The sequence below is a fragment of the Perca fluviatilis genome, chromosome 18 (genome assembly GCF_010015445.1).
Source record: "Perca fluviatilis chromosome 18, GENO_Pfluv_1.0, whole genome shotgun sequence".
Taxonomy (NCBI): Eukaryota; Metazoa; Chordata; class Actinopteri; order Perciformes; family Percidae; genus Perca; species Perca fluviatilis.
Genome location: NC_053129.1, coordinates 13,911,543 through 13,929,074, shown reverse-complemented (window position 1 = coordinate 13,929,074; position 17,532 = coordinate 13,911,543). Strand labels below are relative to the sequence as shown.

The following is a 17,532-nucleotide window of genomic DNA, read 5'->3' as shown; positions in this document are numbered from 1 at the left end:
ATAATAAGGGTACAAATCATATACCATTAACAGCTTCACACTTCTATGATTATAGAAATAGGCAAATGCATGCTTCTGAATTGAACTTTGATGTAACTGTAATCCAGCTAAATTGGTCGCATATTAAATTCATGTTTGAGGCAACTGAATTACCGATCCTTAATTGATGATCTGTTAATTGTGAATTTATCACATGAAGTCATAGGGACTTGATGTTAATGGTGAGCGACAGGAATTAATGATATACCCTGCATTAATTCATGCATTAAATTGTGCATTAGTTAAACATTACTTGCTAATAAGTATATGAGTTGTATCATTATTATCTTATATTAAAGTGCTGCCATGTTTTATCTATTTTTTCTTGATAATCCTTGCCTTACATTATCTAACTTTTCACTGAGGCTGTAATAGCCTTGTTTTGTATGCAACTTGTGGTATACAATATGCTGTATAAAGAGTTAGAAGCCTGCCGAGCTACACTGAAGTCCCTCCGGTACGGTACCATGATGATACACTACAGGTTTATGTGAATACAAGCATAATATATTTAGATGTATAGGCCCAAGCTTTTAATTGAGCTAAATGTGATTTATGCTAGACTAGTGAGTCTAAAATGAAAATAGATGCATCTTCTTTTTTGACTGTACGTTACATCTTAAAGACATGCACGTTTTCTTCTTACTGTATGAAGGCTTGTTAGCTGTGCAGGGAGACAGCATAAATCTGTTTTTCTGTATTTTAAGAAGCTGCCCTCTTTTAATGTACCTGGAAACTCGGCTCATGAGCTTCAAGGCCTTAAACACAAATACAGAAAACCCTGATGTGAAAATCAAAACTTTGGCAGAAAATTGTGCCTTGATGTAGGATCTAATTTCTCACAATAGGAAGCCAATTGAGAAAATATGTTTTTAGGGCCTATAAGTGCTACAATGTATCAATGGTAACTATTTTATTAGCAAGGCTCTTTAACTTAATCTCAATCTGGAAGAAAGATACATATACATACATACATATAATCGGGGCAGAATTGCTGCATATTTTTAAGCTCCTGGGTGTTCATCTTGAGTATTGATTTTGACGTATTAATGTAAACTAGCCCTCTTACACAACTCTGTCAACTGGGCAAAATGCACAATTGTGAAGAAGAGATCAATACCCACTTTCCACAGGGGCCATCAAACGGTATATTAACGACTGAGGCCGAGCTGACAATTGGATTCTAATACTATAATCATTTTCTATTGAACTGTATCGTATGATATATGTTGTCTTGTTGTTTTGCATCGTGACGGCAGATGCACGTATTCGTACAAGGATAAATCGCCACAAACCACAAAGCCAAGGACGCAACACTTTTTTTAGTTATAAGAGAAAAAATTTAAGGAAGCGAGTCTTTCTTTAAATCTTTCTTCCTCTTTTCTTTCACTGTGTGTTAGTAAGCGTTTTGTTCGTGCCTTACTGCAGTAGTCTTAGTAGCACTATGACAATATGACTTCAATATGTCACATGAAAGAGATCACTAGAGAGAAGACGTTTTCTATTTCTTAGTCTGTTCTTCATAGGAACTGTAAAAAATGGCAGAAATTAACTTTATTGGAAATCAAGGTAGATTTTTCGATAAATCAAAAGGCACATCTTTATGGCTACTTTCTGGCTGCACAGGCAGGCTTGTGTCTACTTGGGTTTGAGACACCGTTTTTAAAGAGCTTCCTTAAATCTCATATTAGCACAGACTTTTCATGTCATTGACATTTTTCTATGCAGATAAAAAATAAATAAAACATGCATTCAATTTATATGCATTGGTTACAAAGGATTTATAGCTGAATAGTCAAAGTCTCTCATACTGACATGGTATTAAAGATGATTGATGCTGCCTTGAAGCATCTTCCCTCCTCTGACCTTCAGCTCTTTGGCTAAACTGACACTGATGTTAAACATTGTTCACAGGGGTGATAACATAGAGTGGTTTGGCTAGAGAAACTTTGTTTAAATTCTTCCTCAGGTTCAAAGGTTAAGACGTTGTTACTTAGTTGTTTAGACTGACCTTAGACCGAGCCTCAAAGGCAACTTCTCAGTCACATTCAATGAGGCCTTCTGGTTTGAAAGGTAACCTTTGTCCAGGATTTAAATAGCAAATCGTATTTAATGTGATTTTCATGCCTCTCTGCTTAAATCACTTACATCACTTTCGGAGGACCTTATTTGCTCCGAGTCTGACCACAGTAACTGGATCAACTCCAAGTGGACATCTGTCACTCTTGTTCTGCTTTTTCAACAAGGGAGCGAACATACTTGTTGTGTTTGTTGTGCAAATTGATCGCTAAATATTCAAAGCACATGAGTGACACTGCCTGTTTAGCTGCTGCTACATTTCCATTTGTGTATAGCCAAATGTGACCAATACACAAATCAATTCAGAAATTACGTTTTAGGCATGCTGGATTTTAAATGTGTGCGTTTTTCACTTGTAGATACAGGGAGAGGTAATAAAAACTTAGGAAAAAGGTGAGACATAAGTATCTAAAATCAGGACATGTATTAGAATAAAAAACAGGCTGTAGAATTTGATTCAAATTAGGGATGTTGCTCTTGGTAATGAAAATCTAGGGAGGACGTTTCTTGAATCGATAGCACTGAGCCTGCCTCTCTGCAAGGATCCTCACACTGGTGTAAACATCAATGGCAGTTTGGGGCAGTGTTTCTCCTTCACATTTGAATGGATTGGTGCTGGCACTTGTTTGCTTTGGAGACAAGTATGAACCATACGGCCAATAATCAGATTTTTCCCAGCTGGAGGAGTTTGGGCAAGCAACATGTGCATGTTTGATGTAAAACTTGCAGATCCTCCTCAGGCAGAGTCAGTCTCTACTGGTTTGTCTGAGGGGAGACATGAATGTCTCACTGCTCGCTATCATTCCCGCGGACATACATGAGAAGCGATAGCATGGCATTGCTGAGTGCCACAAGCATAAGCATGCATACACTCTTTTATAACCTGTTTTTGAGAGCTACTTCACCTGAGATAGACCAACATTAAAAGTTTACTCATCTGCATTTGAATGTTTGAGCTACTCTTTATGTTGTCTTACTAGGCTTTCCGCAAGTTGTTGATTAAATATGCACAAAGAGCTTCAGAGAACATTTGCCATCTTTTACTACTTGTTCCCTCAGGCGCCACTAAGACACAATGGCTTGTTGCTGGATGAACAAATACTTTTATGTGCTGCGACGTCTGCTGACTGATGTTCTCTGCTGATTTCAAACCCCTGTGTTTACACGCTGCATCCTACTTTTCCCTGTCACAATTTGTCTGTACAGTGAGACTCAGTATGTTATATGTTATATGCACCGTCATGTGGCAGTATTATTTTTTATCGTGTACAATTTGCACACAAAATCATTAAGGAGTACACTTTGCTCTAATGAGCCGAGCTGAGAAAGAAACTCAAACCAGAATACTATCTCCCCATATATTGGCTGAATTGCTTCTTTAAATGCAAAACATGAAAAATGAAAGTGCCTTAAAAGTCAGAAAATGATAAAGTGGCATTATCTCTGAACATGTTGTAGGGAGTTGATGATGTGCGATATCGAAGCCAATGACATTAAAGTTTGGTGTTCTGCGAAGAGCGTCCTTTAGAATATAAATGACTCCCTAAGTGCAGAGCCCAACTGCACACATAAACCAGCACATTTAATTATTATTACAGAAGAATATGATTAGCCCTCCATGCCTTGTTTCAATTAGGTCCTCCTTACGTTGTGGCAGAGCTTGACCTGGTTTAATCCTGTGAAACTGTTTCTACTTGTGTCACTAATTCAACTCAGTGAGAATGGGGGGATTAGACAAGAGGATAAGCACTGCACTTGAACGTGTTGCTGTCCTACAATTGTTAACATCCTTTCTGTTATAAAACTGCAGGGTGTGTTTTCACACGACAATTCTCCAAGATGCTTTGCTGCACCTGCCTTGACACATTTATCAGCACCACACAGAGAGATCATATCAAGTCTCCACATTCTCTTCTCCTCCGAGTGAAGAAAACATCCTCTCTTTGAAGGCCTAAATCTCTTTATCTAACCATCTTCCCAATTTTGTCCTGTCAAGCGATTGTGAAAGTTTGAGGGAAGCGCTTAATGCAAACTGTGATCAAACAAACCACTCAGTTGAAACTGTCAGAGTTCTCTAGAAACTCTTGGTTAAGACTTTTCTTTTTCTCCTCAACATGAATTAATTCAATTACAAAAAGTAAGCAGCCTGCTCTTGTGTCAGAGAAGTTTTCCAACTCTGAAGATATTAAGAAAACACACCCACCCACCCACCCATCCATCCATCCATCCATCCATCCATCCATCCATCCATCCATCCATCCATCCACATACTGTACGTGTCTTTCAAATCTACGAGAACTTATAAGTGGACATGAAAAAGGTATATCTCCCTCCCAAAATTGGTCCGCGGTTGTCTTTATTTTCCAATATCCCTTTTTTTTAGAAGAACTCTAATCAAAACTTACTGAAGTACAATCCTCACATATGTGTGTGATGCTGACTGTGTTTAGAGAGAATACTTAAAATGACAACACATGGTAAATTTGACATGAATAAGTCATTGAACTTACATCAAATACAAGATTGTCTAGTTTACTACTTTCATTCCCCAAAGCCATTGCAACTCCAGTATAAGATAAAAACTTGTTTTTGGCTTCTTAATCCTGCTACATACAGCGGGCAAGAGTTCAGACAAGAAGCACCGAAAAACAGACATTGATGCTAGAGTCAGGAGGCCTTATAAGAGTAGGTGTTTCTGATAAGTCACAGAAACAGGACAAGAAAAAAGATCCCAAAAGAAGAACCACAACTAGCCCATTCTCAGAAGAACCAGAGCTGGTCATTGATCATGTGACCTGCATGTCTCCAATAACTTGGGAGATCCCAGGCCCAGCGAAAAGGAGGAACCACCCCAGGGAAACAACAGTAAGAGGAGATGTATCTCTCAATTTAGAGTCAACACCTACATGTCTTTGGACTGTAACACGGGGAGAACATGCAAACTCTACACAAAAGGGCGGGTTCAAACCTGGAAACCCTCTTGTTGTGAGGAAACGGTACTATCAACTGCACCACAATGCCACACATTACTGAAGCAGTATACAGTAAATGATTGGAAATGTGGGATTTATCCAGTGATTGTGTCATGGTGACAAAATGAATGAGTTAAATCAAATAAAGTTTGTTGAACTATTAATGATTTTGTAAAGAAATGTTTTGGTTAAGTGATTCTAAAAGTTATTGTGGGCAAGAACACCAGTTTGGTCAACACGCCCTCACCGATAGAAGTGTGGCAGACCCGCATGAGAACAGTGAGCTAACACTCTGTGCATCCACAGAATGTATTAAAAAAAGCCAAGAAACACGCAAAACAGCATTTCTGTGGAGCTAATGATTCATTCAGTGAACTCCTCTAGCTTCTGCTCCAGGAAGTAACCAGTCATATTGGTGTTAAATTCTATGTTGACGCTAATGATCTTGGTTATTGTGTTCCTGTCCACAGCTGCGGGGCTCTATCATGGTGGCCTCTGTCTCTGAAGCGCTTCACTGGCCCCTTAACCATTGCCCCCACAGTTTCTCTCATAGGCCTGACTCTGTATTCAGCTGGAGACAAGGTCTCAGCCACTGGGGCATCTCTGCTATGTATGTAAGCGCTCGCTGCCATGGTGAATTACTTTTTGCCCAGTTGGATGGGACATGTTTTTACTGTGTGAACCAGCAATATTTGGGCTGCAATTATAGCACTGAGCTTCTTTCTCAGGTGGTCAATTTCTAAAATTACATTAAAGACTTAAGTTTGTCTGGTAAAAAAAAAGAAGCTGTTTCGAAATTTAGATGAGACCATTTTCCTTCGGTGGAGATGGTGTCATACCATCCCCACCCCCGTGGTGGGAGGGATGTTTATAACTACAGCGGGAGTTTCTAATCTGCAGGTAATATTTGGTTTGACAGTCAGCCAATTTATTTTCCAAATGCTTTTCTACAATTCTGAATGTTGCTGACACATCTCATTTTTTCCCCATGTTTTCTGCACTTGGTATTCCGAACTGGAAAATTAAGAATCCTGATTCTTTAGAAACAGGTACACTCTACCATGACATTTCATTACTTATTAACAGCTGGCATTCAGTCTTTTAACTGTATTGGAACAGCAAGGGATGCATTTCAAACTGAAAGGATCTTTACTGTATTGCACTAATATTTTTTCTCTCTTGCCCTTGGTGTGTGACTCAGGTGTTAAAGAGGTAGACCAAGTGTTGCGCATATTGTTGACCACAGACATGTTCATCGGAGGGTTTCTTGGCTTCTTCCTAGATAACACAATTCCTGGTAGGCTGAAGTGGAAGGTTGATAATCAAACAGCAATCAATGCATGTGTGCCATTGTAAAGAAATTGTAAAGGTCTAATAGTCTTTCTAATTCCACTGCCTCAGGGACCAAAAGTGAGCGTGGCCTGTTAGCCTGGAACAAAGTACATCTTGAGGACTACACCTTGGCAACTGAAGAGGTGTATGACCTCCCTTTTGGAATAACCTCTTGCCTATCGTCCCAATCTTGGGTTCGTTACATCCCCTTCTGCCCATGGAACGGCCACAGATCTGAGAACAGGTCGGAATACAACAAAATGCCACAAGGCCGAGGGAGTGAGCAACTGCCCCACAGCACAAGGGTCATTGATGAATTAGCCTTCTAGCTTTCTAGTTTGCTGAACTAGAGGTGGTGTGATAAAATAGATAAAAAAGCATATATGCCTCTCTATTTAGGTCAAACTGCCAGCAATGGGTTTAATTAAAAGCCTGACTATGCAGAGAGAAATACAGATATCTGTGTGTGAACATTCATTCTGTCAACACCAATTAAAAGAGAACTACTAAACGATTAAAGTGTTACTATCTTTGTGGTCAGGTTGGCTCAGTAGGTAGAGCAGGTGCACATACTGTGTATTTAGAGGTTTATGCGTCGATGCAGAGGTCTAGGGTTTGACTCCGACCTGTGACGATTTCCTGCATGTCTTCCCTCTCACTCTCCTCTTTCTCACCTGTCCCGTGCATTAAAGGTCCCATGGCATGAAAATTTCACTCTATGAGGTTTTTCAACATTAATATGAGTTCCCCCAGCCAGCCTATGGTCCCCCAGTGGCTAGAAATGGCGATAGGTGTAACCGAGCCCTGGGTGTAATTCTGCACCAAGGCTGAATTTCGGGAAAGAGACTTCAGGTACAGTATTAGGGGACCACTAAAGTCTATATAAAAGCATCCAAAGAGCACCATGTCATGGGACCTTTAAAGGCGGAAAAGCCCAAAAAATAATAAAAAAATAAATTAAAAAAAGTGTTACTATGTTCCCCCTTCTTCGGGGCGCCTGGGTAGCTCACCTGGTAGAGTGCACGGCCATATGTAGAGGTGTACTCCTCGACCTGCGGCCCTTTGCTGCATGTCATTCCCCCTCTCTCGCCCCTTTTATGTCTTCAGCTGTCCTATACAAATAAAGGCCTGTAATGCCCAAAAAAGAATCTTAAAATAAAAAAAGAATCCTTCCTCGCAGCCAGTCAACAGACAGACTAAAAAAACTAGAATAATGTGTTCTTCATTCTCCTGTTTCAAAGGAAATTAACTTTAGCCTGTGGATAAATGTATTATCACACATCTTCACACTGATCTAGGCAGCTGCTTAAAAACCCACAGCAGCGACCCCTCTAGCTGTTATTGTGTTTCCTTCTGCAAAAGCAAACAGAGATAACACATCTTCTCAATCTTTCTCTTCCCCCTCCATGCCTTCATCTCTTTCTCTGCGTATTCATTTCCTCTGCCTTACCAGCTTTGACAGGCAGATGGGATATGTTGTAATGCTTTGATCTGTGGAGCCATCAGTTTTCCCCGAGGCCCATTTTGGACCACTAGTCAATGGTTGGCTGCACCCTCCCCGTTATTTGCACAATAGCATGTGTAATTTGCACTTTAAAAATCTCAGCTTTTCTTTCAATGTCTTTTTTGTAGCTCACTGAGAACACATTACAGAATATATTATATATATAAAAGTTGGTGTTCTGGAAAGAGATTTTGTGTAGCGATTCACAATTGGTTTTTATGTAACATTGTGCCAGCGTCTGCATTTCAACGGGATATGATAATGATAATTTAGCGATTCTCTGCTCATCAGGGAAGGCTTCAAATTTACCAGCACCAAATTCTTTTTCTGTGACACGCCATGAGGAATAGCTTTTATTTTTTCTGTTTTGAAATCCACATTAGCTCATCAGTCCTCCTCAGCTTTCAGGCACTTTATAAGATCTACTGTTAAGTTTATCTTTTGGACATAAATATCACCCCAAATGGAGTTAAGAGAACGAGGCGAGAGACAAACATGAGGGAGAAATAATGAGGGAGAGAAAGAGAGTGAGAGAGATTGTGTATTCATGATCAGTAGATGGGGATCACACTGCAGGCAAATGTGAGACTGCTCAGGGTATAAATAAATAAAATATCCAATGAATGCACACATAAGTCATATTTACGCTGATTTCATTTACTGTACCCACATTTATTCATTTGACTGATTATGTGAAAACTGCATGCACTGTAGTAGCTTCATATTACTTCCCTGCCATGTGCTGGGAAGTAGCTATATTTCTATTCTTAGAAAATTGATTTAAGCTTCAAAAGGAGAAAAAAATACTATGTAAAGCAAATACATCAATAAGAAGGATGTATCCATAACTGTTCCCCAGTAACTTGTTTCATTTAAGAAAATAACTTGACATGTTTTTGTACACATTCTGGTTATACTGATAGGTTCCTATTCAGTACAAAAGTTCTGGCAATATGCTGTAGGAAACTTGGTGTTATGCACTCACACAGCCAACGTGTGACAAAAACTATGGTAGATTATTAAAATAAAAGTCAGGTTAAGCCTTGGGCTCCTTTAGTGAGCCATAAGAATCAGGTCTGTTCATTTGCTGAGCTCAGTGGCATACTGATACTTCAGCGTTCAGAAATACTGGGTGAATCAGCACACCATGACCATGTCATACTCACCATTTGTAAAACTTTATTACTAATTCTGACACTGACTTTGATCCAGACTTTAACTGCTGTCTGGATGCTGCTCAAAACCTTTTAGCCTATCTTTTTGCCTTCAGTTGTATTTGCTTTATTCATAATTAATTATATACATTTTCATATAGGGCTGGGGGACGATATATATCATCAAAACAATATTAAAATGTCTATCGTATATTTCTCTCTCTCTCTCTCTCTCTCTCTCTCTCTATATATATATATATATATATATATATCTTATATGAGTGACAATTTTGTTTTGCATTCTTTTTTCACTCATGATTTCTCTGTTTGCTTAACTCTTTCATCAAGTTCCAGCATCTCTCTCTCTCTCTCTCTCTCTCTCACTCTCTGTCTCTCTCTCTCTCTCTCTGCATTGGTCCACTGCTCTCTCACCACTTCTCGGCATTGGTTCACTGGTACAGTCCATACACGCACTCTTGCAACAAGTTAGATCTCCAAACCTTTCACGCCTGAAACATCCAGGGCCAAGATTGTCAGCATTTGCCCAGGTCAGATGGATAATTCTGCCTCATCACAGCAGGGTCCCATTGGTGTTCATTAATAAAGCCAGACAAGAAGTGAAGACAGCCTACTTTAAGGAACAGCTCATGCTAAAATATAAACTCTAATCATTCTCATTGTACTAATTAGTACGTTGTAGTGTCTGCCCTATCAAAAACAGAGGGACTCAGTAATCCCTGATTCGTTAAAAGACTTGACACTACTTACATATACTTTCCATATATGTAGGATTATTAGAAAATGCCTTTTGCATGCCAGAGATGAAGAGCTGCACTGTGAGGAACACATTTTCTGGAAAAGTGCGATTTACTTTCATTTATTTATACTGCAATGTTTTTTTCCCTCCTTGTCTATCCATGGCATGGTGTGTTATATGAATTGGTAGTTCTTTCTTTTGCAGCATTTATAACAAATGGTTGGAGGTTACCTAAGGGTGCTGAAACATTATTTGCCAACCAAAACTTCCTCGATCACAGTATCATCCAGTCCCTCTCTGGTACTGATAATGTGCCTGACGTTCCCTTGAGCAAGGCACTTGGTCCCCAGCTGTTCCAGTGGAGCAGCTCGGAGCCACTAAGTGAGATTTGTGCTGCGGCCACCTGGGCTTCACAGTGCACCTTTGCCTGTTTTTACAGGGCCAATGTCGCTGCTCCCCACACAGTGGCTTTCTATCAGGAACCCTCTGGCGTGGCTACTGGATTCCTCGTTACTATGTTGGTAATAGTCATTCAGAGTTAAGCACTGCCTCTGGCGGTCAGGAAGATAGAAATATGAGAATTAAGTACGTAACTACGGTTCTATCAATTCTGGTTAGCCGCCAGAGTTCTGTCAGTCGGAATCTTGGCGAGAAGAGTATTTTTTAGGCTTTTATTATAGAGCAGCTGGAGGATAACAGGAAAGGGAGTAAAGAAAGAGGAGGTTGGACTTGGGGCACATGCTAAACCACGTGAGCTAGAAGTCACCCCAAAAAGGGCTTCTTTAATAATGATGTAGACCCTGCATAATCCCAGGTCACATGTGACTTTGGTAATAATAAATACATGACCTGCGCATGCGCGAGATGGATAACATCCAGTGTTAAGCACAGGCTGTGGCACTCAGGAAGAATGATAACAAACTTTTATGAGAACTAAGTGACCATAAATTAGTAAATGTATGTCCCTCCCAAATTCCACATTGATAACAAATACTTAACATAAAATATGTAACTAAACAATCAGTGATCTGAACTTTGTCCTGAGATGAACACACACTACCAGCTATAAAGGGGACGAACTGAATGTGGTCTTCCTGGTTGGTCTACAGTTGCCTTTATTTTTCCAATTCACCTCTTGTGAGAAGAACTCCACCTCAAGAAGTCAGTTTTTTTAACTTATAGTGGAGTTGCAATGGCTTCAGGGAAGGAAAGTTGTGGACTTGACAATCTTGCATTTGATGTGAGTACAATGACTTATAATAAATATACCATGTGTTGGCATTTTAAGTATTCTTTGTAATCGCAGTCAGCATGACCAGGCACCATAAGCATTCAGGAGAAAAACTGCTTTTGAGTTAATATCTTTTTAAAGAGTAAAGATTGCACTTCACATAGTTCTGATTATATCTGCTACGGGTTCAGACTAGTGGGAGTAATTTAGGTTGGAAGTTTCTAAAAGTTCTGCAACTTTTGCTGACTTTCTCTTTAACCTCACACAGCCTTTGCGCAGGGCCCACACAGCACTATTTAGTTTTGATTAAAGTCATAAAGCTTCATACTTTAAAATTCATAATACAGAAGCACAATAACAGAGATGATAGACATCATAAACTGATGGAGATGTCTATATGTTAAGATGCCTATCTACCTGAAATGTCCTTCTGTTACACTACACAAAATCCAAAATGTTTAAAAAAAAATGTGTTGGTGCTGCAGATGGATGTCAATGATCAACAAAGAGGAAAGGACGGAAAGAAGGATGAGGAAGACACAAATAAACCAACCTATTGTGTGACTGATGTTCCACCCTGGTACCTTTGCACTTTTCTGGCCATACAGGTGGGTGTGACAAGGATTTTAAAGTCCTATGAATGTCTTGTGAATATTTCCGGTTGTTGTGGCTTTTGAACCCACATCGTTATTGGGGCAATACAAAATAGCATCCTAAAAAATTTTTTTTGTTATATCACATCTTCTTTATAGGGAAGTCTGCAGTAACAGGAACAGGCCAGAAAATCAGTGACAGCAGTGTATTATGTTGAATTCTTAACTTCATCATGTTTCTGGCCGTTTAGTCTCGCATTGCCAGACCTTCCTCCACAGCACTGTGGAGGATGGTCTGGCTAGTCCACACAGCATTCCCGGAATGGGAGAAAAACGTGCTCTGGTTTATTGGCATTTCTTTAAACCAATCACAATCGTCTTGGGCGGTGCTAAGCGCTGGACGGAGCCACGGTGCCGCTGCAAAATAGCCTCGGGAAGGAACTTGTTTTGGTGGAACACGTGCTTGTTCAAAACTTGTCTTAGTCGTACAACAGAAAACTCAGATTGGACAGATAGTCTAGCTAGCTGTCTGGATTTATCCTGCAGAAATCTGAGGAGCAGTTAACCATAGTCCTCATAAATCGAACAGAGTTTAAAATTACAACACAAAGAAAGCGGAAGGTGATGGACATCCGGCCGAAAAGAGTGACATGCAGCGGAATTTCCGGCGGCACCAGGAGATCCCGGAAGTGGAAGGTCATGGATAGTGGCCGTTCAATTAAATTGGTGACATGGTCAGTTGTTAACATTGATAACATTATCAATGGTGGCATAGTTGTGAAATCAGGTGCACTGCTGTGACTGGTCATTTTTTAGGCCTGTCACTTTAACTGCATATTGTAGCAGTCAATTACTCTAAATGGAGGTGTTGCATTGTTTTATCAACCCAGAGAAAGAAGACGGCATGCTGGTTTTTGAAAGGGTGTCATCAATACCGTCAATTCATCATTGTCATCACTGTTCCTCCCCTGTGCAGCATTACATGACAGCTTTCGGTGGGATCGTCTCCATCCCCCTCATTCTCTCGGAGGGGCTGTGTCTGCAGCACGACAGCCTGACCCAGAGTTACCTCATCAACACCATTTTCTTCACCTCGGGCCTGATCACTGTGCTGCAGGTCACCTTCGGTGTAAGGTCAGAATGATGGTGCTAGTTCATTTCACCACTCACCATCCTGTAACAAATGATTGGCAAGATAGTTGAGATAAACTCGAGAACCTGGAAAAGTTTAACTTTTACTTTAACACTTAATACATAAGTCACAGTCTTCCACAAGTCGATATATTTATGTTATCGATGAATTAAATTACTCAATTTAATGTGACAAAGTTTGGTCTTAAGTGGGATGACAGTGGCCAACAGAGCTTACAGAGAATTATCTTCATGCTCCCAACCGTTTAACTTCTTTTTGGTTTAGTCTCACTGCTCTCATCAAACCATTTCCAAGCTGCAGCAAGCAGCGATTATCTGCAAAAAAACGTTGTATGCTACCTACCCAGCACTAACTGAGGGACAGACTTAGCAGTTAGCTGGTGAAGAAATAAAAGTAACGGCTATAGACCTAGACATATTTCTCAGGAGTAAGTTGACACCAAAATCGAGCTAAAGGGAGAGTGAATACAGGCTTGCATTTGTCTGGGTGATAGAAACACGTGTGTGGTTGATAACATGTTAGTTATACGGTTTAATACAGTATGAAACGTTCATTTTTACCAAAACCTGCAAAACTGATGACATTCCCATCAGCTTCAACTTTGGGCTTACTGCTAATTAGCAAATGTTAGCATGTAAACTAAGATGGTGCACATATCATTAAAGCCTATCTGCTAAACATCGGCATGTTAACATTGTCATTGTGAGCATGTTAGCATGCTGACATTAGCATTTAGTACAGTCTTACTAGAGCTTGTAATGTGGCTGTAGACTCTAGTCTTGTTACCTTGTAGAAATAGTCTCACACCTATTGTTAAGCATGTTACTTGACATCATTTTGGCTAACAATAACTTCAAAACAGGATTTAATAGTAATAAAAATAGAAATCATCAACACCACCCAACACCATCAATAAATAATTTGTATTTTTAATGTGACTGAGAATTGTTTGTTTCTGTCACACCTGCAGGCTTCCCATCCTGCAGGGGGGTACATTTGCTTTGGTGACCCCTGCCATGGCCATGTTGTCCATGCCAGAGTGGAAATGCCCAGCTTGGACCCAGAACGCCAGTCTGGTCAACACGTCCTCACCTCTCTTTATAGAAGTGTGGCAGACCCGCATGAGAACAGTGAGCTAACACAGTGTGCATCCATGGAATTGATAAAAAAGCCAACAACAAAAAAACGCAAAACAGCACTTCTGTGGAGCTAATGATTAATTCAGTGAACTCCTGTAGCTTCTGCTCCGGGAAGTAACCAGTCATATTGGTGTTAAAGTCTATCACTCAGCCAAAGAGAGAGAGGTGATGTTGATGCTAATCCTCTTGGTTATTGTGTTCCTGTCCACAGCTGCAGGGCTCTATCATGGTGGCCTCTGTCCTCCAGATTCTGGTTGGCTTCTCTGGGCTCATCGGCTTCCTCATGCACTTCATTGGCCCCTTAACCATTGCCCCCACAGTTTCTCTCATAGGCCTGTCACTGTACGATTCAGCTGGAGACAAGGTTGGCAGCCACTGGGGCATCTCTGCTATGTATGTAAACGCTCGGTGCCACTGTGAATTATTATTTGCCCAGTTGAAAGTATTTTGTTTTCACTAATTTTCCTTCAGTAAAGATGGTGTCATCACTCGCCTGTTTCAAGTATATCGGTCTATACTTTTGCATCATCCTGCTAATGACAGTTCTTCTTCTACACACAGGACCACAGTGCTGATCATCTTGTTCTCCCAGTACCTCCGTCGCATACCAATCCTTGTTCCTGCATATAGCAAAGCCAAGAAACTGCACACCTCAAAGTTCTATATCTTCCAAATAATGCCTGTATGTTCTCAAGAAAGTCATCACAATACACTCAGATACATGTTAAAGACTATTATAATACCTTATTGATGGCATATTTTTGTTGTATTTTATGGTTGCTTGGAAATACTGACAATGATACTAATATTAGATATTTATTAGATTCTACTGGGCATTTCGGTTTCATGGTTAGTCTGCTACCTCCTCACTATCTATGATGTCCTACCATCGGATCCAGCCCAATATGGCCACCTGGCTCGCACTGATGTGAAGGGAGATGTGCTGAACAAGGCTTCCTGGTTCACATTTCCTTATCCTGGCAAGTCCACAAAAAGGGAAAGCAATTGGTATTGTGGGTGTAGAATCACATGTTTACAACATCGCTGAAAGTATTAAGATGTTTTTTTATAGACTATTCAATAATCACCATTTTGACTCCTCATTCAGGTCAGTGGGGCATGCCAACTGTGAGCCTGGCAGGTGTGTTTGGCATGATGGCTGGAATAATATGCTCCATGGCAGAGTCTGTGGGCGACTACCACGCATGTGCCAGGCTGTCAGGGGCGCCTCCCCCTCCCAAGCACGCCATCAGCCGGGGCATTGGTGTCGAAGGGCTCGGCAGTTTGTTGGCAGGGGCCTTCGGCACAGGCAACGGCACTACCTCATTTAGTGAGAACGTGGCTGCCCTGGGTATCACCAAAGTAAGATACGAAAGTGATGTCAACCCTACAGTTTAAACTTCATTTAAACAGCATGGTTTCATAACTAGGCTGACTTTGATATGGAAGAGCAGATTAAGCCAAACTCTCATATTTCAAACTACTTTAATTGTGTGACAACAGGTAGGTAGCCGAATGGTGATTCTTCTGAGTGGCGTTTTCATGATATTGATAGGGATGCTGGGTAAAATTGGAGCCATCTTCACCACTATCCCCACCCCCGTGGTGGGAGGGATGTTCCTGATCATGTTTGGAGTCATAACTGCAGCAGGAATTTCTAATCTGCAGGTAATATATGATTTGATATTCAACCAAATTGTTTCCAAATGCTTTGCTAGTATTCAATTGTTGTATTATTGTTTTTCGCTGAAATCTCATTTACAGTCCACAGACATGAATTCCTCCAGGAATATATTTGTTTTTGGTTTTTCCATGTTTTCTGCACTCGTTATTCCGAACTGGATAATGAAGAATCCTGATTTCTTAGAAACAGGTACAATCTATACGACATTGTTTTACTCTAAAGGTCCCATGGCATGAAAATTTCACTTTATGAGGTTTGTTAACATTAATATGAGTTCCCCCAGCCTGCCTATGGTCCCCCAGTGGCTAGAAATGGCGATAGGTATAAACTGATCCCTGGGTATCCTGCTCTGCCTTTGAGAAAATGAAAGCTCAGATGGGCCGATCTGGAATTTTGGTTACCTCCCCTTTCTCTGCTTTGCCCGCCCAGATAATTTGGCCCACCCATGAGAGAGAGACATCATGGCTTTCAAACAAGCAAAGTGGCAGTTGGTCAAGGCCACCCCCCCCCCTCTCCTCCTCAATAGCTACAGACACAGAAATGGCACAAACAGTATTAGGGGACCACTAAGGTCTATATAAAAGCATCCAAAGTGCACCATGTCATGGGACGTTTAAAAGCTTACATTCAGTCTTTTAACTTGATTAGAAACAGCAATTGATGCACATCAATCTGAAAGTATGTTCACTGTATTGCACTAATATTTTTTCTCTCTTGCCCTTGGTGTGTGACTCAGGTGTTGAAGAGGTAGACCAAGTGTTGCGCATATTGTTGACCACACACATGTTCATCGGAGGGTTTCTTGGCTTCTTCCTAGATAACACAATTCCTGGTAGGCTGAAGTAGAAGGTTGATAATCAAACAACAGTCAATGCATGTGTGCCATTGTAAAGAAATTGTAAAGGTCTAATAGTCTTTCTAATTCCACTGCCTCAGGGACCAAAAGTGAGCGTGGCCTCTTAGCCTGGAACAAAGTACATCTTGAGGACTCGAGCTACACCTTGGCAACTGAAGAGGTGTATGACCTCCCTTTTGGAATAACCTCTTGCCTATCGTCCCAATCTTGGGTTCGTTACATCCCCTTCTGCCCATGGAACGGCCACAGATCTGAGAACAGGTCGGAAGACAACAAAATGCCACAAGGCCGAGGGAGTGAGCAACTGCCCCACAGCACATGGGTCATTGATGAATTAGCCTTCTAGCTTTCTAGTTTGCTGAACTAGAGGTGGTGTGATAAAATGAAATCTCTCAAATCCTCTCTTTTTAGGTCAAACTGCTGTTTCTGATAAATGAAAAGGGGTCACAGAAATATTGTCTAAGGAATCTTTAGACTATAGCCATCACTGGTTGATAAGGTCAAGATTTATGTTTAGGTATTTCACTGTCCTATGTAATAAACTGCCAGCAGTGGGTTTTATTTTGCTGTGTAAAACATGTTTTCAATATGCGAGCCTGACTAGTGGCGGTTCTACATTGAATGACGCCCCAGCCCTATTTTTATATAGGCTACATTATTGTATTTAACATCATTGTTTTTTTGGTTTTGTTATTTCAATACTGGAATTCTAAATCAATCTGTTGAAATGCACTAACAAACTACTACAATAACTAATAACTATATGATCTAAGCTAAATGTATGAATGATATGCTATGAATTTATTGAATGGATGTTTCCTACTAACATCCCAAAAAAAGATGAGTGATGTGTCTTCACCTACAGCAGGCCTACTTAAAGAGATGCTGCATCTACTGTATGACTTCAGCTATGTGATCAATGATCAATGTTATGGCTTTGAGCTCAAGTTAATCTCTGTTATAGAATGTGACCAATGTGCAATATACAAAATAAAAAGCAAATTTTATATGTTGTATTTCATTAGTCGCAACGACAATA

General features: G+C 40.4%; 1 protein-coding gene across 2 annotated transcripts; it reads left to right on the top strand.

The window, feature by feature from the left end:
* Positions 1–10,950: 10,950 nt before the first annotated feature.
* LOC120546266 (solute carrier family 23 member 1-like) lies at positions 10,951–17,504 on the top strand. 2 transcript variants are annotated; one of them, XM_039781104.1, is made up of 12 exons: positions 10,951–11,077; positions 11,554–11,676; positions 12,638–12,795; positions 13,785–13,944; positions 14,165–14,346; positions 14,515–14,635; positions 14,777–14,933; positions 15,062–15,315; positions 15,457–15,621; positions 15,805–15,826; positions 16,374–16,469; positions 16,574–17,504. In XM_039781104.1, the coding sequence occupies exons 1-12, from the start codon at positions 11,030–11,032 to the stop codon at positions 16,837–16,839; spliced, it is 1,752 nt and encodes a 583-aa protein (XP_039637038.1). In that variant the 5' UTR covers positions 10,951–11,029; the 3' UTR covers positions 16,840–17,504. The 2 variants fall into 2 exon arrangements, with proteins under 2 accessions (XP_039637038.1, XP_039637037.1); XM_039781103.1 differs by having other exon boundaries at positions 15,718–15,826.
* The last annotated feature ends 28 nt before the right edge of the window (positions 17,505–17,532 follow it).